Source organism: Saimiri boliviensis, chromosome 21, assembly GCF_048565385.1.
Source record: "Saimiri boliviensis isolate mSaiBol1 chromosome 21, mSaiBol1.pri, whole genome shotgun sequence".
In the NCBI taxonomy this organism is placed as follows: Eukaryota; Metazoa; Chordata; class Mammalia; order Primates; family Cebidae; genus Saimiri; species Saimiri boliviensis.
The window spans coordinates 3581621-3604933 of record NC_133469.1 but is presented as its reverse complement, the minus strand read 5'-3'; the positions used below and the strand labels follow the sequence as shown (position 1 = coordinate 3604933).

Sequence of the window (23313 nt, the reverse complement as noted above, 5' to 3'; positions counted from 1 at the left end):
TGCCTCCCGGGTTCAAGCCACTCTCTTGCCTCAGCCCCGGAGTAGCTGGGACTACTGGTGCCCACCACTATGCCTGGCTCATTTTTGTTTTTTGAGACGGAGTCTCACTCTGTCGCCCAGGCTGGGGTGCCGTGGCATGATCTTGGCTCACTGCAACTTCTACCTCCCATGTTCAAGCAATTCTCCTGCCTCAGCCTCCTGGGTAGCTGGGATTACAGACACCCACTACTGCGCCTGGCTAATTTTGGTATGTTTAGTGGAGACGGGGTTTCACCATCTCGCTAGGGCTGGTCTTGAACTAACTCCTGACCTCCTGATCCTCCCACTTCAGCCTCCCAAAGTGCTGGGATTACAGGCGTGAGCCACTGTGCCCGGCGAAGCTGGGTTTTAAATGAGTGAAAACTCTGCTCCAACACGAGAGAACTATCTAGAAGCTGAAGACTGCTGCCCGAGCCATCATCTCCCACTCAAGTCTGCAGCATCGATACCCTGGCTCAGCTGTCAACTCTGACAACTTCATACACTCCCCGGGAGGGGCACACAACCCCAGCACAGCCCACAGGCCCCTCATGACACAGAAGGCCCCACAGTACACCGCGCCACAGCCCCCAACATCCCTGCAGGGTTAACCGTGGCAGGCCCTCTTGTTCCAATTACTTTCGTTTTTGCTGGGAGAAGGATGGATAATCTGGAAGGTTCCCAGCCCCTTGGGTACCCACTGGGGGAGCAGGTGGATGGAGGCGTGTTGAAGAAGAGACCAAGTTACTTCCCCGGCTCCCCCTTCTCTCTTTTTGAGACAGAGTTTTGCTCTTGTTGCCAAGGCTGGGGTGCAATGGTGTGATCTCGGCTCACCGCAACCTCCTTTCTCCTGGGTTCAAGCAATTCTCCTGCCTCAGCCTCCCAAGTAGCTGGGACTACAGGTGTGCACCACCACGCCCGGCTAACTTCTTTATTTTTAGTAGAGATGGGGTTTCACCACATTGGCCAGCCTGTTCTTGAACTCCTGACCTCAGGTGATCTGTCCATCTCAGCCTCCCAAAGTGCTGGGATTACAGGCGTGAGGCACAGCCTGTACATGGCCCAGCCACCCGTTCTCTTAAACTCTTCCTTTTGCACCCCTGGGAACCTCATCCCATGTGACAACCCCCACCACTCCCGGTTTCTGGTTTCAGCTAGGCCACCAGCTCAACACTTTAAAAAACATCTCGCGAACGCACGCCCTCCTCTGCACCCCACGGCCACGGCACTCACTTGAACCTCTGTTCTTGCTCTTCTCGGTCTCCCTGACTCCAGTATCCGCTGTCCTTCCTCTCCAGCCCACCTCAAGAAAGAGGCTTCTAAACTGTACATCTGATGACATCAGTCCTCTGTTTACTGTGCCCCTGAGTATCGGAAAAATCAGACTCTGCCCAGGTGTGGTGGCGCACGCCTGTCATCCCAGCACTTTGGGAGGCTGAGGTGGGTGGATCACTTGAGGTCACGGGTTTGAGACCAGCCTGGCCAACATGGTGAGAACCCGTCTCTACTAAAAATACAAAAATCAGCTGGGTGTGGTGACGTGCGCCTGTAATCCCAGCTACTCGGGAGGCTGAGGCAGGAGAATCGCTTGAAGCCGGGAGAGGGAGGTCGCAGTGAGCCGAGATTGCGCCACTGCACTCCAGCCTGGGCGACAGAGTGAGACTCCATCTCAAAAAACAAAACGAAACGAAACAAAAGTCCTACAAGACGCTTTCCCCTCACCGACTGCTGGGCGCGGAGGGGCGCGTGGTCTCCGTCTCTGCAGACGTGTGTTGCTCTGGATGAGACATAACAGTGCCCTTGATGAATAAAACAATTCATTAAATCGCAGCCTCTGCTCTTTACAGACTAGGAGGACGCTGCCTGCGGGCTTCTCGGAGCACTCGGATAACGCTTTGGCAAGTGCGTAATTTATTTCTCAAAACACTAGCAGGCCCTCCTGTTCCAATTACTTTTTTTTGTTTGTTTTTGTCTTTGTTTTTGTTTTTGTTTTAAGATGGGGTTTCACCATGATGGCCAGGCTGGTCTTGAACTCCTGACCTCAGATGATCCACCCCACTTGGCCTCCCAAAGTGCTAGGATTATAGGCGAAAGCCACCGCGCCCAGCCGGGTTTTTTTTTTTTTTTTTTTTGAGACAGGGTCTCACTCTGTCACCCAAGCTGGAGTGCAGTGGTGTGATCTTGGCTCACTGCAGCCTCTGCCTCCTGGGCTGAAGCAATCTTCCCACGTCAGCCTCCCAAGCAGCTGGAACTACAGGCGTGCACCACCAACCATGCCTGGCTGACTCTTAACACTTTTTTGTAGAGATGGGGTCTCACTATGTTGCCTAGGCTGATCTGGCACTCCTAGGCTGACGCGATCTGACCCTTTGGACTCCCAAAGGGAGTCGGGATTACAGGTATGTCCCACCGCACCTGGCTCCAGCTAGTTGTCAATCTTGCCAGCCGCAGTGAGGCAGCCCCTGACCAGCCCACTTCAACCCAAAGTTGCCGAGAAGAAGGCCAGCACTGCCCAGGGTCCTGGGGACTGCCCAGCTGGGGCCCTACCTGCCACCTGCAGAATGCCATGTCTGGCCACGTCGTAGAACGGGTGACTTGTGCTCAGCGTGGGGTCCTGGCCAGCCATGGGCACCACCGAGGGCCTCCTCCTCCCGGCAGCCAGCACAGCAGCCACTGCCTCGTCTCTGCAGCTCTGCGGCAGACAGGGAACATTAAAGGAAGTCAGTGCGTTCTGCAGTAAGGAGGGGAGTGAGGGAGCCTCCTGATGCCCTTTCAGAAGGCAGTGCCCCCGCCTCTGCTGCACACACACTATACTCTGTACCTCAGCCACGCACCCACTATGCGCTGTGCCTCAGCTGCGTACCCACTATGCATCCCCTCAGCCACGCACCCACTATGCACCCTACCTCAGCTGTGTACCCACTATGCATCCCCTCAGCCACGCACCCACTATGCGCTCTGCCTCAGCTGCGTACCCACTATGCATCCCCTCAGCCACGCACCCACTATGCGCTGTGCCTCAGCTGCGTACCCACTATGCATCCCCTCAGCCACGCACCCACTATGCACCCTACCTCAGCTGTGTACCCACTATGCATCCCCTCAGCCACGCAGCCACTATGCACCCTACCTCAGCTGTGTACCCACTATGCATCCCCTCAGCCACGCACCCACTATGCACCCTACCTCAGCTGTGTACCCACTATGCATCCCCTCAGCCACGCACCCACTATGCGCTCTGCCTCAGCTGCGTACCCACTATGCATCCCCTCAGCCACGCACCCACTATGCGCTCTGCCTCAGCTGCGTACCCACTATGCATCCCCTCAGCCACGCAGCCACTATACACCCTACCTCAGCTGTGTACCCACTATGCATCCCCTCAGCCACGCAGCCACTATGCACCCTACCTCAGCTGTGTACCCACTATGCATCCCCTCAGCCACGCACCCACTATGCACCCTACCTCAGCTGTGTACCCACTATGCATCCCCTCAGCCACGCACCCACTATGCGCTCTGCCTCAGCTGCGTACCCACTATGCATCCCCTCAGCCACGCACCCACTATGCGCTCTGCCTCAGCTGCGTACCCACTATGCATCCCCTCAGCCACGCAGCCACTATGCACCCTACCTCAGCTGCGTACCCACTATGCATCCCCTCAGCCACGCAGCCACTATGCACCCTACCTCAGCTGTGTACCCACTATGCATCCCCTCAGCCACGCAGCCACTATGCACCCTACCTCAGCTGTGTACCCACTATGCATCCCCTCAGCCACGCACCCACTATGCACCCTACCTCAGCTGCGTACCCACTATGCATCCCCTCAGCCACGCACCCACTATGCGCTCTGCCTCAGCTGTGTACCCACTATGCATCCCCTCAGCCACGCACCCACTATGCGCTCTGCCTCAGCTGCGTACCCACTATGCATCCCCTCAGCCACGCACCCACTATGCACCCTACCTCAGCTGTGTACCCACTATGCATCCCCTCAGCCACGCACCCACTATGCACCCTACCTCAGCTGCGTACCCACTATGCATCCCCTCAGCCGCGCACCCACTATGCACCCTACCTCAGCTGCGTACCCACTATGCATCCCCTCAGCCGTGCACCCACTATGCACCCTACCTCAGCTGCGTACCCACTAAGCATCCCCTCAGCCACGCACCCACTATGCACCCTACCTCAGCTGCGTACCCACTAAGCATCCCCTCAGCCACGCACCCACTATGCGCTCTGCCTCAGCTGTGTACCCACTATGCATCCCCTCAGCCACGCACCCACTATGCACCCTACCTCAGCTGTGTACCCACTATGCATCCCCTCAGCCACGCACCCACTATGCACCCTACCTCAGCTGTGTACCCACTATGCATCCCCTCAGCCACGCACCCACTATGCACCCTACCTCAGCTGCGTACCCACTATGCATCCCCTCAGCCGCGCACCCACTATGCACCCTACCTCAGCTGCGTACCCACTATGCATCCCCTCAGCCGTGCACCCACTATGCACCCTACCTCAGCTGCGTACCCACTAAGCATCCCCTCAGCCACGCACCCACTATGCACCCTACCTCAGCTGCGTACCCACTAAGCATCCCCTCAGCCACGCACCCACTATGCGCTCTGCCTCAGCTGTGTACCCACTATGCATCCCCTCAGCCACGCACCCACTATGCACCCTACCTCAGCTGTGTACCCACTATGCATCCCCTCAGCCACGCACCCACTATGCACCCTACCTCAGCTGTGTACCCACTATGCATCCCCTCAGCCACGCACCCACTATGCACCCTACCTCAGCTGCGTACCCACTATGCATCCCCTCAGCCGCGCACCCACTATGCACCCTACCTCAGCTGCGTACCCACTATGCATCCCCTCAGCCGTGCACCCACTATGCACCCTACCTCAGCTGCGTACCCACTAAGCATCCCCTCAGCCACGCACCCACTATGCACCCTACCTCAGCTGCGTACCCACTAAGCATCCCCTCAGCCACGCACCCACTATGCACCCTACCTCAGCTGCGTACCCACTAAGCATCCCCTCAGCCACACACCCACTGAGCATTCTCTCTCGATCGTGTACCCACTACGTGCCCATCCAGTATCCTGCACCACGGAGGGAAGAAAAAAGATCGAAGGGTCGGATACTGTCCACAGTGACAGGAGTGGCAAGCAAGGCTCAGACACGGAGAGTGACGTGCTCATTGCCAGCAGGGTGCGGACTAAACCTTGAACCTCCAGCTCCAAATCCCAACCCAGGCCCTCCATGAGAGACCCTGGCACTGGCAGCCAGCAGGACGCCAGTGCCGCCCAAAGTGCCAGGGTGGGCTGGGGGTGAAGGCAGGCACTGGGGTCACCGCCATGTGAGGAAGAAGGAAAAGGCTGCCTTCCTGAGCAGAATCTTAGCAGGGAAGGTTCTTATGCAGAACAAATCAGCGTTTTTTTTTTTTTTTTTTTTTTTTTTTTTTTTTATTGAGACGGAGTTTCGCTCTTGTTACCCAGGCTGGAGTGCAATGGCGCGATCTCGGCTCACCGCAACCTCCGCCTCCTGGGTTCAGGCAATTCTCCTACCTCAGCCTCCTGAGTAGCTGGGATTACAGGCACGTGCCACCATGCCCAGCTGATTTCTTGTATTTTCAGTAGAGACGGGGTTTCACCATGTTGACCGGGATGGTCTCGATCTCTTGACCTCGTGATCCACCCGCCTCGGCCTCCCAAAGTGCTGGGATTACAGGCTTGAGCCACCGCGCCCGGCACAAATCAGCGTTTTTAAGAGAAAATGTTTTCAGTTACAAAAATTAATGGGCATTTTGAGTTTCGAGGTTAGAGTAGACATAGGACCCGCACGGGTAGGGGGTTGAAGAGTATCCCTCCCAATATGCCTCTTGGAGCGCAGAATGTGACCTTATTTGGAAGTCGGTCAGGTCTTTAGAGATGTAATTAGTTAAGATGAGGTCAGCTGGGTCAGGGTGGGCACCGAATCCAATGACTCGGGAGACACAAGCGGAGAGCGTGAGAGGATGGAGGCGGAGACTGGGGGGCTGCGGCTGGAAGCCAGGGACACCAGGAACCACCAGAAGACACAGAAAGGGCCCTCCCCTGGAGCCTTCACCTTGACTTTGGACTTGTGGCCTCCAGAACCGAGACAGTGACCTGCTGTCTTAAGCCACAGGGTTGTGGCACTTGGCTGGTGGCCCGAGGAGATGGGTAGAATCAGGTTCTGTGGAATTAGGAGGCCCAGGGCATGATGGGGCCGGTGAGGGTGCCCAGGAGGAAGCACTGGCTTTTCTAACGAGTTCTGGAGGTGATTCTAGCGCAAAGGCAGGTTTAAGATTCACTCATCCAGACCAACATCCCATCGAGAAGGGAGCGTAAGGCGGGGCCCGAGGGCTGCCCCACACGGTCTGGAAGCTGCCTCCTGCGCCTCCTTGCCCACTCGGTCCCGGTCCTTGGGGTATTTACTCAGCACCACTCTGCGGGCATGGGGTGGGGGATAGGGCCAAGAACCCTGTTCATCAACAGGTGTGACTGTCCCAGCGTGGGGTGAGTAGGAGGTGCCACAGAACGCCCCTCCTCCTTCCAGTCAACACATCTGCATTGAGTACCTACTATGTGCCAAGAACACTTTCAGTGAGGACCCGAAAGCAACAGAGGCAAAACCCCTGTGTGGGGCAGAACAGAGGCCTCCCAGCGATGCCCACGTCCTACTCCCGGGAACCCATGCATGTGACCGTCGGTGGCAAAAGGGACTCTGCGGGTGTGATTAAGGATCTTGAGGCCAGGCACAGTGGCTCATGCCTGTAATCCCAGCACTTTGGGAGGCTGAGGCAAACAAATCATGACCTCGGGAGTTCAAGACCTTCCTGGCCAATATGGTGAAACCCCATCTCTAATAAAAATACAAAAGTTAGCCAGGTATGGTCGCATGTACCTGTAGTCCCAGCTACTCTCAAGGGTGAGGCAGAATAGCTTGAACCCTGGAGGTGGAGGTTGCAATGAGCCCAGGTGGCATCATTGCACTCAGGCCTGGGTGACAGAGCAAGACTCTGTCTCAAAAAAAAAAAAAAAAAAAAAAAAAAGAAGCCAGGCGCGGTAGCTCAAGCCTGTAATCCCAGCACTTTGGGAGGCCGAGGCGGGTGGATCGCGAGGTCAAGAGATCGAGACCATCCTGGTCAACGTGGTGAAACCCCGTCTCTACTAAAAGCGCAAAAAATTAGCTGGGCATGGTGGAGCGTGCCTGTAATCCCAGCTACTCAGGAGGCTGAGGCAGGAGAATTGCCTGAGCCCAGGAGGCGGAGGTTGCGGTGAGCCGAGATCGCGTCATTGCACTCCAGCCTGCGTAACAAGGGCGAAACTCCGTGTCAAAAACAACAACAACAACAACAACAAAAAAAACAAAAACAAAACAAAACAAAACAAAAAAGAATCTTGAGATAAGTGGATTATCATGGATTCTAGTTGGGCCCAAAGCACAGCTGTCTCCCAGTATTCTGGAGGGACTGGTTCCGGGACACCCCTCAGGGATACCAACATCTTTGGACGCTCAAGGCCCTGGCAGAAAATGGCACAGTGTTTGCATGGAACCTACACACATTTTCCCGTACAGTTCAAATCACCTCTAGATTACTGATCATACCAAATACAATGTAAATGCTATATAAAGAATTTTTATAGCTTTTTTTTGTTTTTTTTTGAGATGGAGTCTCACTCGGTTGCCCAGGCCGGAGTGCAATGGTATGATCTTGGCTCACTGCAATCTCCACCTCTCAGGTTAAAGTGATACTCCTGCCTCAGCCTCCCGAGTAGCTGGGACCACAGGCACGCACCGCCATGCCAAACTAACTTTTTTATATTTTTAGTAGAGATGGGGTCTCACTACATTGGCCAAGCTGGTCTCGAACTCCTGACCTCAAGTGATTTCCCCTCTCAGCCTCCGGAAGTGCTGAGATTACAGGCATGAGCCACCACGCCCAGCTTGAAAGTAGTTAATATAACGTGACATGAATTTCACTCCAATTAAAAAAAGAAGGGCCAGACACGGTGGTGTGCACCTGCAATCCCAGCTACTCCGGAGGCTGAGGTGGGAGGATCGACGGAGCCCAGGAGGCTGGGGCTGCAGTGAGTCAGTTTCACATCACTGCATTCCAGCCTAGGCAACGCAGCAGGATCCTGTCTCTAAAAATAAGATAAATCGCCGGGCGCGGTGGCTCAAGCCTGTAATCCCAGCACTTTGGGAGGCCGAGGCGGGTGGATCACGAGGTCAAGAGATCGAGACCATCCTGGTCAACATGGTGAAACCCCGTCTCTACTAAAAACACAAAAAAATTAGCTGGGCATGGTGGCGGGTGCCTGTAATCCCAGCTACTCAGGAGGCTGAGGCAGGAGAATTGCCTGAACCCAGGAGGCGGAGGTTGCGGTGAGCCGAGATCGCGCCATTGCACTCCAGCCTGGGCAACAAGAGCGAAACTCCGTCTCAAAAAAAAAAAAAAAAAAAAAATAAGATAAATCAAACACACCATTTTAAAAAGAAAAAACTGCTACGGTACATGGGGAACACACAGTGGTAAGGAAACAGGTCGAGGGACCCCATCTAACTAAACGCAGCCCACACTGGAACCTCATCCTGCAATCCCCCGACTCTGCATTACCATCATTGCTGCCACAGCGACCCAAGCGAGACGTGGGCTCCTATCGCCGCACGCCCTAAGCGCTAAGCAGAGTAAACCAGAAGGCAAGGTCACGAGAGCCTGGAAGCAAACCGAGCAGCGTGTGGAAAACTCCGCCAAGACGTCCTGCTTCTGGGTGTGAAATGCCCACGCTAGACGCAGAACGGTAAACGATTTATTCCAGGAGGTTCTTTTTTTTTTGAGATGGAGTTTCGCTCTTGTCACCCAGGCTGGAGTGCAATGGCGCGATCTCGGCTCACCGCAACCTCCGCCTCCTGGGTTCAGGCAATTCTCCTGCCTCAGCCTCCTGAGTAGCTGGGATTACAGGCACGTGCCACCACGCCCAGCTAGTTTTTTTTATTTTTAGTAGAGACGGGGTTTCACCATGTTGGCCAGGATGGTCTCGATCTCTCGACCTCGTGATCCACCCGCCTCGGCCTCCCAAAGTGCTGGGATGACAGGTTTGAGCCACCGCGCCCGGCCTGCAGGAGGTTCTTAAGATCTCCTCTGTCCTCTGGTTATTTCAAAGCCAGAAGAGAAGACCAGGTGTGGTGGCTCATGCCTGGAATCCCAGCACTTTGGGAGGCCGAGGCGGGTGGATCACCTGAGGGCAGGAGATGGAGACCAGCCTGACCAACATGGTGAAACCCCGTCTCTACTAAAAATACAAAAGTTAGCCAGGTGTGGTGGCACGAGCCTGTGATTCTGGCTACCCTGTAGGCTGAGGCAGGCAGGAGGGTCGCTGGAAACCAGGAGGCAGAGACTGCAGCACCGCACTCCAGCCCCGAGCGAGACTCCATCTCAAACAGACAGACAACCCAGAAGAGAACTCGGCTGGGCGGCCCCTAGCAGTGCACGTGACAGTGACAGTCACTACCCTTCACTTGGACACACATGCACGGGAGTCCCTGCAGCCCAGGGGATGCCCGGAAGTGAGCCTCTCCTCCTAGCTTGGCCCTTGTCAACTGGTCCCCTGGGGCATGTTCTTCAGTACCTCTCAGCCTCAGTTTACTTTTCTGTAAAATGGGACACAGAACCTAGCACCTTATAGGGCAGCTATACCGTGAATGAGGGTGTTATCCCAATAAACTCTCACAACCCGGGAGAATGACCCTCATCCCAGGGCTTTATTTAAGTCTGCATAAAGGAAGTCTACAAAGATAAAATGGTGACAAATGGCAGTGGCCAGCGGTGGGAGTGAGGGCAAGGCCTGAGGATGGGGTGGAAGAAAGACTTCACTGAGGCCCCTCTCTTCTTTTGTATTTTATTTTATTTTATTTGAGATGGAGTCTCACTGTGTCGCCCAGGCTGGAGTGCAGTGAAGCGATCAGAGCTCACTGCAACCTCCGCCTCCCAGGTTCAAGCGATTCTCCTGCCTCAGCCTCCCAAGTAGCTGGGACTACAGGCACCTGCCACCATGCGCGCCTAATTTTTTGTATTTTCAGTAGAGACAGGATTTCACCATGTTGGTCAGGCTGGTCTCAAACTCCTGACCTCAGGTGATCCACCCACCTCGGCCTCCCAAAGTGCTGAGATTACAGGCCACCTGGCCTCATGCCTGCATACGAATGAGGGTTACAGAAGCCTCTGGAAGCAACTTGTACTTTGGACATGTTCAGGGGATGGGACATTCCTTGAAGTTCTAGACTACGACTCGGTGGCTGGATCACTTGTTTCTGACTCACCTGGGAGCAGAGGATTTATTCCATGAGCAGCCAGAACCAGGAAGGCTACTAGTTTCCGGAGAGGCAAAGCCCGAGCTGAAACACCAAGCAAATTTGGAAACGTGGGCCCATCTGGGTGACAGGAGGAGTCCTTTTATTCCCAAGGAAGCTAAGTTTTCCAAAATGCAAAGAGGCTACATAATATAGATAAACTGGGCTGGGTGCGGTGGCTCACGCCTGTAATCCCAGCACTTTGGGAGGCCGAGGCGGGTGGATCACGAGGTCAAGAGATCGAGACCATCCTGGTCAACATGGTGAAACCCCGTCTCTACTAAAAATACAAAAAATTAGCTGGGTGTGGTGGCGCGTGCCTGTAATCCCAGCTACTCAGGAGGCTGAGGCAGGAGAATTGCCTGAACCCAGGAGGCGGAGGTTGCGGTGAGCCGAGATCGCGCCATTGCACTCCAGCCTGGGTGACAAGAGCGAAACTCCGTCTCAAAAAAAAAACAAAAAACCTAGCGGGGCATAGTGGCAGGCACCTGTAGTCCCAGCTAATCAGGAGGCTGAGGGAGGAGAACTGCTTGAACCCGGGAGGCGGAGGTTGCAGTGAGCCACAATTGCTCCACTGCACTCCAGCCTGGGCAACAGAGTGAGACTATCTGTTCCCCACCCACCCCAGAAAAAAAGCCGGGCACAGTGGCTTATGCCTATAATTCCAACACTGAAAGGCCGAGGTGGGAGGATCACCTGAGGTCAGGAGTTTGAGACCAGCCTGGCCAACACGGCAAAACCCCATCTCCACTAAAAACAAAAAACTAGCCAGGTATGGTGGCGAGCACCCGTAGTCCCTGCTAATCAGGAGGCTGAGGCAGAAGAACTGCTTGAACCCAGGAGGCAGAGGTTGCAGTGAGCCAAGACTGCATCACTGCACTCCAGCCTGGACAGCAAAAGTGAAACGCCAACTCAAAAAAAAAAAAAAAAATCCCCCAAAGTAATTCCAATAAACAAGAAAATGGTCAAATGTCATGCAGTCTCTGCCACTACAAAGATACTACATTATAAAGGTATTTTGTTGTTGCTGTTGGTAGCTGGATAAATTCCATTCAAACGACCCTGTCCTATCACTGCAATACTGTCAGCCTCAGGCCACACACCTGCAGTGACAGGACACTCACGATCTCCTCAGGAAGCTCACTTTCTCTTGGCTCAGGAGTGACTGCTAACACGTTCTTCCCCTAGCGAAGACTAAAATCCATCTCTATCAACAGTGTCCATCCTTAACTTTAACCCCGCGACTGCTGCAAAACAGCCTGGTGTGGAAGGAAAGGCGCTGGAGTTAGAAGGGCATACATTTAAGTCCCCGGAGCAGAGCGTGTGTGCATCCTGCAGCCGGACCACCCGGAGAGCCTTTGGCACCTGTCTAACCCGTGTCTCCTTTCCTCAGCTTATAAAATACGGACAACAGCAGCACCTTCCTCATAGAGAGAATGTAGGATTTAGAGAGACGATGCAGTCAAGTGCCCAGGATGGCACCTGGCATGTGACTGGTAAGCAGTAAATGTTCACAACCATCATCATTACAGTATAAAGAGCATGCTGCCGGGCGCGGTGGCTCAAGCCTGTAATCCCAGCACTTTGGGAGGCCGAGGCGGGTGGATCACAAGGTCAAGAGATCGAGACCATCCCGGTCAACATGGTGAAACCCCGTCTCTACTAAAAATACAAAAATTAGCTGGGCGTGGTGGTGCGTGCCTGTAATCCCAGCTACTCAGGAGGCTGAGGCAGGAGAATTGCCTGAACCCAGGAGGCGGAGGTTGTGGTGAGCCGAGATCGCGCCATTGCACTCCAGCCTGGGTAACAAGAGCGAAACTCTGTCTCAAAAAAAAAAAAAAAAAAAGAGCATGCTAAAAATTCTACCTTTTGCTGGGTGTGGTGGGTCATGCCTGCAATCCCAGCACTTTGGGCGGCCAAGGTGGGCGGATCACTTGAGGCCAGGGGTTCAAGACCAGCCTGGGCAACATGGCAAAGCCCCATTTCTACTAAAACGACAAAAATCAGCCGGGTGTGGTGGTAAGCACCTTTAGTCCCAGCTACTCAGGAGATTGAGGTCTGGGAGGTGGAGGATGCAGTGAGCCGAGATCATGCCACTGCACCACAGGCTGGGCAACAGGAGTGAAACCCTGTCTCAAGAAAAAAGAAAGAGAAGAAAGAAAAATTCTTCATTTCACATCGTTTTGCAAATCCCCTATCATCTGGGTGTCATAAAACATCTGTCCTGTGACGTATGTTAATATCCTGCTGACACATAGTGTAATTAGTAAAAACCAAGCTATTTAGGGTCTTTTGGGAAAGGCGTTATTCCTATATAAAGGCATGTATGTTTCAACTCACCAATCAGAACACAGTAAAGTTTACAAATTAAATGTCCTAAAATACAAAGGTGAAGCTAAATCTACATTTTGAGACAGGAGGCATCGCTACAAATACTACAGACATTGAAAGGATAATGAAGGGATATTACAAATGCCCTTAAGTCAAGACATTCAACAATCGAGATAAAACCCGATACACTTCCTGAAAGACAGAAGCTACCAAAGCTCAGTCAAGAAGAAACTGATAACCTGAACAGCCCACTATCTAGTACATAAGTCAAATGCCCATCGATGATAGACTGGACAGGGAAAATGTGGTACATACACACCATGGAATACTACGCAGCCATCAAAAACGATGAGTTCGTGTCCTTTGTAGGGACATGGATGAACCTGGAAACCATCATTCTCAGCAAACTGACACAAGAGCAGAAAATCAAACACCACATGTTCTCACTCATAGGTGGGTGTTGAACAATGAGAACTCATGGACACGGGAAGGGGAGCACGACAGACTGGGGTCTGTAGGGGGGAAATACGGGAGGGACAGTGGGGGGTGGGGAGTTGGGGAGAGACAGCATGGGGAGAAATGCCAGATACAGGTGATGGGCAGGAAGGCAGCACATCACAGTGCCACGTGTGTCCCTATGCAGCCATCCTGCATGTTCTTCACATGTGCCCCAAAACCTAAAATGCAATTTAAAAAAAAGAAATTAACAATAAAGATGTAAGTATCAATTTAGAACAAATGAGCAAGAATTTGGTTATAATTCTTTAAAATTTTAATGTTTCTTAGTATGGAAAAAAAAAAAAAAAGTCAGATTTGTTAAGAAAAGCCTCCTAGCCAGGTTTGGTGGCTCGCAGCTAGAATCCCAGCACTTTGAGAAGCCAATGCAGGAGGACCGCTTAAGCCCAGAGGTTTGAGACTAGCCTGGGCAACGTATGAGACCTCATATCTACGAAAAATACAGATTAGCTGGGCATGGGAGTGCACATCTGTACTCCCAGCTACTTGGGAGGCTGAATGAGAGGACTGCTTGAGCCCAGGAGGTCAGGGCTGCCATGGGACATGATTCCACCACTGCACAATCACGGGAGACATGGGAAACACAAGGAGATTCTGCCTTGAAAAAAAGAAAAAAAGAGAAAAGAAATTCAAAGAAAACTCTGGTGCCACGTGTGAATTCCACATTTTCTACGGTCCTACAATTGCATCCTCACCCAATCAACAGCACCCATTCCCTAGCCCCGCTGCCTGCCAAAATATCCTTGAGAAACCCTAGCCTCTGAATTTTCAAGGAGACTGATTTGAGTCATAACTCCACTTCTGTGTGGGCTGGCCTCATATCAGTGAAACTGTTTCTTTACTGCAATCCCATGGTCTCAGTGAATTGGTTTTTCTGTGCAGCGGGCAGGTAGAACCCATCAGACGATTACTATAGTACCAATAATGACAAAATACTGAGGGGCAGAACAAAAGAGGTAACCTTTACACAGAAAACTACAGAGCATTCCTGAAAAAAAGTCAAGGGACCTAAGTTTACAGGGAAATACATCACACTCCTGGATTAAAAGACACAACATTGTTACAATGTCAAATTCTTCCGAATCCATCTATAGATTGAAACACAAACCCAACCAAAATCCCAGCAGGCTTTTTCACAGACATGAACAAACTGATTCTCAAATTTATTTGAAACGAAAAAGGGCCCAGAAGGGCAAAAACAGTTTCGAAAAAGATGAAAGTTGGAAGACCATCTGATTATAAAACTACACTCATCAGGACAGTGGGGCTTGGCGCAGAGAGACATACGGGTCAGTGGGATGGAACAGAAAGCCCCAAACAGCCCCACATGTATGTTCGGCTGATTTTCAAGAAATGTTTCAGGCCAAGATGGTGGGTGGATGATGGGGCCACAGGTGAAGGAAGGATGATGCAGAACAGGACACTCCACAAGGCCCAAGGCTGCTCAAAGGCAAAAACGCAGCCAGGCACAGTGGCTTAGGCCGGGTGCGGCGGCTCACGCCTGTAATCCCAGCACTTTGGGAGGCCAAGGCGGGTGGATCACCTGAGGTCAGGAGGTTGAGACCAGCCTGGCCCACATGGTGAAACCCCCGTCTCTACTAAAAATACAAAAATTAGCCAGGCGTGGTGGTGCCTGCCTGTAATCCCAGCAACTCAGGAAGCTGAGGCAGGAGGATCGCTAGAACCCAGCAGAAGCAGACAGCAGTGAGCCGAGATCGCGCCACTGTAACCCCAGCAACAGAGACTGTCTCGGAAAAAAAAAAAAAAAGAAAGAAAAAGCCGAGCACGGTGGCTCAAGCCTGTAATCCCAGCACTTTGGGAGGCTGAGGCGGGTGGATCACAAGGTCAAGAGATCGAGACCATCCTGGTCAACATGGTGAAACCCCGTCTCTACTAAAGATACAAAAAAAAAAATTAGCTGGGCATGGTGGTGCGTGCCTGTAATCCCAGCTACTCAGGAGGCAGGAGTTAGAGACCAGCCTGGGTCATGCAGCAAAACCCCTGTCTCTGCAAGAAGATGGGGTGGGGAGGGGAATTAGCCAGGTGTGGTGGTGTGCACCTGTAGTCTCAGCTACTCAGGAGGCTGAGGGGAGAGGATCACTTGAGCCCAGGAGGTTGAGTCTGCAGTGAGCCATGATCCCACCACTGCCCCCCAGCCCGGGCGAAAGACTGAGACGGTGTCTCAAAAACAACAAAGAAAGAAATGACATCATGGTGGAAGGAAATCTGACAAATCTAGGAGAGACGGTCTACAGGACAACTGGCCTGGTCGCTTTCAATGTTGATGTCTTTTTTTTTTTTTTTCCCACCCCCCAAGAGGTAGCCTTGCTCTGTTGCCCAGGCTAGAGTGCTGTGGAACAATCTCAGCTCACTGCACCTTGAACTCTGAGTCCCGGGTTCAAGCAATTCTCCTGCCTCAGCCTCCTGAGTGGCTGGGATTATAGGTGCACACCACCACGCCCAGCTAACTTTTGTATTTTTAGTAGAGGTGGGGGTCTCACTTTGTTGGCCAGGCTGGTCTTGAACTCCTGACCTTGCGGTCCACCCACTTTGGCCTCCCAAAGTGCTGGGATTACAGGCGTAAGCCACCACGCCTGGCCTGATATTATTTTTTTAAATTTATTTTTGAGACAAGGTCTCACTTTGTCGCCCAGGCTGGAGTACAATGGCACGGTCTCCGCTCTCTGCAACCTCCGCCTCCCAGGTTCAAACGATTCTCCTGCCTCAGCCTCCCGCCTAGCTGGAATTACAGGCACACACCTCCATGCCGGTTAATTTTTGTATTTTTAGTAGAGACAAGGTTTCACCGTGCTGGCCAGGCTGGGATGTCTTTTTTTTTTTTTTCTTTTGAGACAGAGTCTCACTCTGTTCCCAGCCACCAGGAGTGCAGTGGCGCGATCTCGGCTCACTGCAACCTCCGCCTCCCGAGTTCAGGCAATTCTCCTGCCTCATCCTCCCAAGTAGCTGAGACTACAGGCGTGCGCCACGACGCCCAGCTAATTTTTGTATTTTTTAATAGAGACGGGGTTTCGCCATGTTGGCCAGGATGGTCTCGATCTCCTGACCTCGTGATCCGCCTGCCTCAGCCTCCCAGGCACAAAGACACGTGCACACAGACATATATGCACACGTGTGCCCACACCAGTCCTGTCGCCTCTGCACCTGCCGTTTTGGGGCCGTCAGACTCCAGCAAGTTCCTCGTGGACACTCCTTCCTCCTTCCTACTCCAGTGTAGACGACCGATTTCACTGCACCCTCCACGGACGCACAACCTCTCACACCAGGGGCAGGACCTGCTGCCAGCCACCCCCCCACAGCCTCCCCTGGGCTTCGGTCCTCCGCGTTTTTCCACAATCACCTGATCCGGGCGACCACACCACGGCTTCTGAGGGCAGGAGGCGGATGGGTGGCGGTGGTGGAGCCAGCTGGCAGGGCTCCAGGTGCAGACCCAGGATCAGGCTGGCCTCCCTGGCAGGGTGCAGGGCCCGGGGTGCCAGGCAGGGGAGGCCCGGCATGTCCCAGCTGAGGCCCACGGGCCTGCCTTCTCCGGGAGGAGCCCTGGTGCCTCCTCCCAGCCCTCCCCAGGCCAGGGGGCAGCTTCCTAGGGACTGGGGGGAAGCACAGCAGTGAGACCGAGGCTGCCACCCCGCGCTCACACCCTTCAGGGACCGCTCCTTGCCTGCTGTGACAGTGAGAAGGGAAACACAATTGTCTACACCCAAAGCTCTGGCCAAACCACAGGCAGCTGGTCAGAAGGAAGGGCTGCTCCGCGAGGTGAGAATTTGGGGCATGCCAGCCACCTGTCTCCCGGTCGCCCAACAAGCCCTGGCTGCCGGGCACAGAGGTGACAAGTGCTGCTCCTGCCCTTGGCCCGTGGGGACTCCCTGCCACCCTGTCATGCCACTCAAACTTCACGGCAGGCATGGGGGGGCTCCCGATTTTGATCATGGGAGGAGGGCAGGTTCCGGCAGGGGACAGCCCCACCCCGTCCCCACTCCCACTGCTTGGACCTCACTGCAGGGCAGGCTCCAGCCCACTCCAACTCCGTCCCACCCCTTCCCAGGGCCCCCACGCACACCCACCTTGTGGGCTAGCCTGGAAACCTGGCCCGCCCTAGCGACCCAGCCTCCGTGACAAACCTGTAACAAGCCAAGCAAACGGCTGAGAAGCAAACTTCTGAGGGCACCAGGTCCCGCCTGGACACATCCCCCTCCCTGGCAATGCAGGGGCACCTCCTCAGGGACCCGCCCCTCCCAGGGCGCAGACACACAGCTACAGCATTCCTGCTTCAAAGCCTTGCAGGAGACACTGACAGCTGACGGAGCAGCCAAAACAGGCCGGCCCCCTCTCCTGTCCTTGGGGAGCAGGCCTCCCTGCCACATGCCAACCCCACTGCAAGCCCTGTGCCAGCCTCGGCCCCAGGGCCAAACACAGGCCACAGGGCTGAGGAGCCTGCCCAGACCCCAGCGCCTCCGAAGCCAAGAAGTGTGGGGAACATTCCCGTGTGAGACCCCTAAAAGGCGTGAGTCTCACTATACGGTGAGTTTGATCCCAAACACAGTTTCCTACTGGAGACAGTCGAGCTATCCGGAAATATAGGAACTGAAAGATGAATGATCAGTTTCTAATATCAACCACAATATCGTTTGGGCCTAAAACTATGCCTTGCTGCTAGACCGAGTAACCCCCTACCAGCAACCAGTTCCTGCTTTTAACCTTTTTATGACTCTCTTTAAGAATAAGTTTTAACCTTTTCTTTACTTACCTGACTGCCTAATGGTTTAACTGTCGATATTTGCAAAGCAAATGCCACCATAAGGGATGGCTTTGATTCCTGACTCAAAGATTCCTGAATGGGGAAGTTGAGTTAAGTTGAGTCAGGAGTAGACAAAGGAGAATCTGATTAAAAGATATTCTGATGAGCAAAACCAGAAAACCTTTTCACATCTCAGTTCTAAAACGAGGTCAAACCAGAAATACCTGCAGCCAGGAGGAATGATGTCTGGATGTAAACAAGCTTTGTGAATAATGTTTGGATGTAAACAAGCTTTGTGATTACAGGAAATTCTGTTACTTTTTACAATCACTGATTGTGTATCTGACTTCTCTATTGTATAGGCCATGTGAGGCATACATTTGCATTTCCTCTTGCTATGACATAAACCAGAGCCAAGAAAGTGTATTTATTCCTGGCCTTTGAAAAATAAAATTTGCTGTTTAGGCACAGCCTATCAGCCCTCCAGACGCCTCGCTTTCTCTCTCTCTGTCTTTATTAATTTTCCAGGCGCACTCCCTCTTCCAGGTATTGGGACCTTCTTGCAGGTCGAGAGACCCCCGGGCAGACGTGCCTACCCGTCCCGGACGGTCCACGAAAAAGAAGCCTTTGATTTTCCCTCCAGCCTCTGTTTCATCCAAACAAGGACAAAGCCTTTTGCCCCCTCGCCTATCTCAAAAAGCACAGACTGGATGATTTGTTTTGAAGTTTGCTCGCTCAGTGTGAGCGCCACATAATCCAGGCCTGTGTAGCAACACTGGGAAGTGGGGCGCGCCACGGTGAACCCCGGGAGCCCCTCGCCCCTCCGGCAGCCTTATAGCTGACAGTACTCTTGGCTCTCTCCAGCGGGGGTGTGTGAACACACACACACACACACACACACACACACCCACACCCCTGCCTGCAGAGCTGTGACTGACTCAGGACTTTTCCCTACACTCAGGTTTCTCCTTCTCATGAACTGCCAGAATCCCAGACAGTGGTGCCAGGACCACCCCAGCGAGCATCTTGTGCCATCAACTGACATTGTAAAGCAGGAAAACAGGGGCCCAGAGAGGGTGAGGGCTTGCCCAAAGGCACACAGCAAGTCAGCAGAGGACTGTGTCTGCAGCCCAGGTCTCCTGGCTCCAGCCCAGAAACTGAACGACTCAGAACATGCAGGAAATGTGGGACACACGAAGGAACGCGAACAGGAAGAACCACCCTTGTGGGCCACTGCCCCGGCCCCCCGCAGCAGGCGCGTTCCTGCTTTTCCTTTTTTTTTGAGGACTCTCGCTCTTGTCTCCCAGGCTGGAGTGCAGCGGCACAATCTTGGCTCACTGCAACCTCCGCCTCCCGGGCTCAAGTGATTCTCCTGCCTCAGCCTCCCCAGTAGCTGGGACTACCGGCATGCACCACCACACCCGGCTAGTTTTGTATTTTTAGTAGAGACGGGGTTTCTCCATGTTGGTCAGGCTGGTCTCCATCTCCCAACCTCAGGTGATCCGCCCGCCTCAGTCTCTCAAAGTGCTGGGATCACAGGCGTGAGCCACCGCACCCGGCTTTCCTGCCTTTCCTTTGAGGGGCTGCTCTGTGTGGCACCAGGACGTGGCTGTCACTCTCAGGCCCGTCTTGGCCATGGACCGCCCCCGCTCCCTCCTCGGCTGCCTTGAACTATTTTTTAAATCTCATGCCATCAATCCATTTTTCCAGCATTTGCTACCCGCCCCCGCAGGGGCTTCCTCGTCACTGTAGTGACAGATGTGTGACTCAGTGGATCGCCCTTGCATCATGACGACCAGAGAACGTTCCTCTAGGTTCTCCGACTCTGACTCCTGGGGAGTTACTTTACAACTCTGCAAGCCGTGGGTAACTTGGAGCCGTGCAAAATGATGCCCAGAAACCCGGAGACTCCGTCCCGGCTGGCGGAAGTGCGGCTGCCTCCTCCCCCTTCCTCCCTTTTCCTGCCAGGACACCCCAAATCTGCCTCCATTTGCATTTCCATTTCAATACGCCCCATCTATAAATGCCTCCGTCCTTCAGATTCCCTTTGCAGTCACTGAAAACATCTGCCTGGTTCTCTCGTCAGCTAAATTAAATCGTTAATGTGCTCATTTTTACAACCGTATGACAGTCACAATTTTGCCCTTTTCTGAAAAGCATCTGTTTTTTTTGTTTTGTTTTTGAGACGGAGTTTCGCTCTTGTTACCCAGGCTGGAGTGCAATGGCGCGATCTCGGCTCACCGCAACCTCCGCCTCCTGGGCTCAGGCAATTCTCCTCCCTCAGCCTCCTGAGTAGCTGGGATTACAGGCACGCGCCACCATGCCCAGCTAATTTTTTTTGTATATTTAGTAGAGACGGGGTTTCACCATGTTGACCAGGATGGTCTCGATCTCTTGACCTCGTGATCCACCCGCCTCAGCCTCCCAAAGTGCTGGGATTACAGGCTTGAGCCACCGCGCCCGGCCAAGCATCTTTTTTTTCTGGTCTATCGCCCAGGCTGGAGTGCAGTGGTGTGATCATGGCTCACTGCAACCTCCACCTCCCGGGTTCAAGTGATTCTCCTGCCTCAGCCTCCCGGGTAGCTGTGATTACAGGCGCGCACCACCACGCCCAGCTAATTTTCGAATTTTTAGTAGAGACGGGGTTTCACCATGCTGGCCAGGCTGGTCTCCAACCCCTGACCTCAGGTGATGATCTGCCCACCTCAGCCTCCCAACGTGCTGGGGTTACAGCTGTGAGCCACCTCGCCTGGCCTGAAGGTTATCTTCTGCTCTAAGTTTGCTCTGGGCACCTAGCCCGTAGAATGAGCAGGCACTGAACGAAGGAAAGGGGTTTTTCTCCCCACCTGAGACACCAGCAAGAAAGCAGGCTCTCAGCCTCGCTGTTTCACAATTTTTACCCAGATTTTGTTATGCAGGCGTGACTGGACACATCACTGGCCACTGGTGATCCACTCTCCAGCCTCTGTCCCCTCCCCACAGGTTGTCAGGGACTGACTGACAGCTCCAAACTTCAATCACATGGCTGGCTCCTCTGAAACAGCCCCCATCCTGAAGCTATCTAGGCCCGGCCTTGAGTCATCTTATCGAAGTGTAAATTCAGCTATGGTCAAGGAGCTCCGGCCGGGCGCAGTGGCTCACACCTGTAATCCCAGAACTTTGGGAGGCCGAGGCGGGTGGATCATGAGGTCAGGAGTTTGAGACCAGCCTGGCCAACATGGTGAGATGCCATCCCTAATAAAAACACAGAAATAGGCTGGACATGGTGGCTCATGCTTATAATCCCAGCACTTTGGGAAGCCAAGGTGGGCAGATCACCTGAGGTCCAGAGTTCGAGACCAGCCTGACCAACACGGAGAAACCCTGTCTCTACCAAAAAAAAAAAAAAAAGAAAAAAAATTATCTGGGCATGGTGGCGCATGCCTGTAATTCCAACTACTTGGGAGGCTGAGGCAGGAAAACTGCTTGAATCCAGGAGGTGGAGGTTGCAGTGGGCTGAGATTGTGCCACTGCGCTCCAGCCTGGGCAACAGAGTGAGACTCTGTCTCAAAAAAAAAAAAACAAAAGCTGAGCTTGGTGGTGGGTGCCTGGAATTCCAGCTACTCAGAAGGTTGAGACACAAGAATTGCTTGAACCCGGGAGGTGGAGGCTGCGATGAGCCGAGATCGTGACTGCACTCCAGCCTGGGTGACAGAGCAAGGCTCCGTCTCAAAAGAAAAAAAAAAAAAAAAAAGCTCATAATGAGTAAGAAAAGATGCTCTTCCAAGGGTTTGAGGGGCTGTGCCAGGAACCAGCGACAAAGACCCAATGAAGACTTTTTGGTTTTAGAGATGGTGTCTCACGCTGTTGTCCAGGTCGGAGTCGGGTGGTATGATCACAGCTCACTACAGCCTTGAACTCCTGGCCTCAAGCAATCCTCCTGCCTCAGCCTCCAGAGTAGCTGAGACTACACGGGCACATGACTGTGCCTGGCTTTTTTATGCATTTCATAGAGATTGGGTCTCACTATATTGCCCAAACTGGTCTCAAACTCCCAGCCCCGAGTGATCCTCCCACCTCAGCCTTCCGGGTCACTGGGATGACCGGCATGAACCACGACACTCAGCGAAAATTCATGACACCACAGCCCCCACCTGTGGGCCGGCTCCTGTCTGCCCTTCGGACGTCTGTTAAAACAATTCTCTCATATCCTTTGTCTGTGTCCCCACCCAAATCTCATCCTGAATTGTAGCTCCCATAATTCCCACGTGTTGTGGGAGGGACCCGGTGGGAGAGAATTGAATCAAGGGAGCGGGCTCCCCCATACTGTTCTCATGGCAGTGAATCAGTATCAAGAGCTCTGATGAGGCCGGGCGCGGTGGCTCACACCTGTCATCCCAGCACTTTGGGAGGCCGAGGCGGGTGGATCACGAGGTCGAGAGATCGAGACCATCCTGGTCAACATGGTGAAACCCCGTCTCTACTAAAAATACAAAAAATTAGCTGGGCATGGTGGCGCGTGCCTGTGATCCCAGCTACTCAGGAGGCTGAGGCAGGAGAATTGCCTGAACCCAGGAGGCGGAGGTTGCGGTGAGCCGAGATCGCGCCATTGCACTCCAGCCTGGGTAACAAGAGCGAAACTCCGTCTCAAAAAAAAAAAAAAAAAAAAAAAAGAGCTCTGATGGTTTTATAAGGGGAATCCCCTTTCACTTGGCTCTCGTTCTTTCTGCCACCACGTAAGATGTCCCTTTGCTCTTCCCTCACTTCCACCATGATTGTGAGGCCTCCCAGCCACGGGGAACCGTCAGTCAATTAAACCTCTTTCCTTTATAAATTACCCAGTCCTGGGTATGTCTTTATCAGCAGCATGGACTCATATATTCTCTTTCCAAACAGGGGCATGTCAGGCCCCTGTCCACATGCTTCACATGCTCTTAACCCCCTGTATGCACAACTTATGGCGCTCAACCACGTGCGAGTTTACAGATGTCCCTTGGTGTCCATGGGGAATTCGTTTCCGGACTCCTAGCAGACACCGAAATCCGCAGATGCTCAAGCCCCTGCTGTAATAGGGTGTAGTATTTGTATAAACCTATGCACACCCTCCTGTATGCTTTAAATCATCTCTAGATCACCTGCAATACTTAACACAAGGTAAATGCCTGTAAATAGTTGTTACACTGTGTTGTTTAGGGAATACTAACAGTGAGAAAAGTCTATGTAAGTTCCACTTATTTCTTTTCCCAATACATCAAATCCGTGGTTGGCTGAATCCACAGATGAGGAACCTATCACGTGGAGCCCATGGATGC

At 53.2% G+C, this 23313-nt stretch overlaps 1 protein-coding gene across 6 annotated transcripts in view; it reads right to left on the bottom strand.

Moving 5' to 3' along the window:
- Window positions 1–23313, bottom strand: part of ARHGAP8 (Rho GTPase activating protein 8) — an 87338-nt gene that overhangs the window by 53301 nt on the left and 10724 nt on the right. For all 6 annotated transcript variants that reach the window (XR_012515503.1, XM_039463146.2, XM_010343301.3 and 3 more), the window contains exon 2: window positions 2566–2710. Coding sequence is in view for 5 of the 6 variants with exons in the window: in XM_010343301.3 (XP_010341603.2) it covers window positions 2566–2710 (145 nt within the window). In the remaining variant the exon portion in view is untranslated. The remainder of the gene's footprint in view (window positions 1–2565; window positions 2711–23313) is intronic.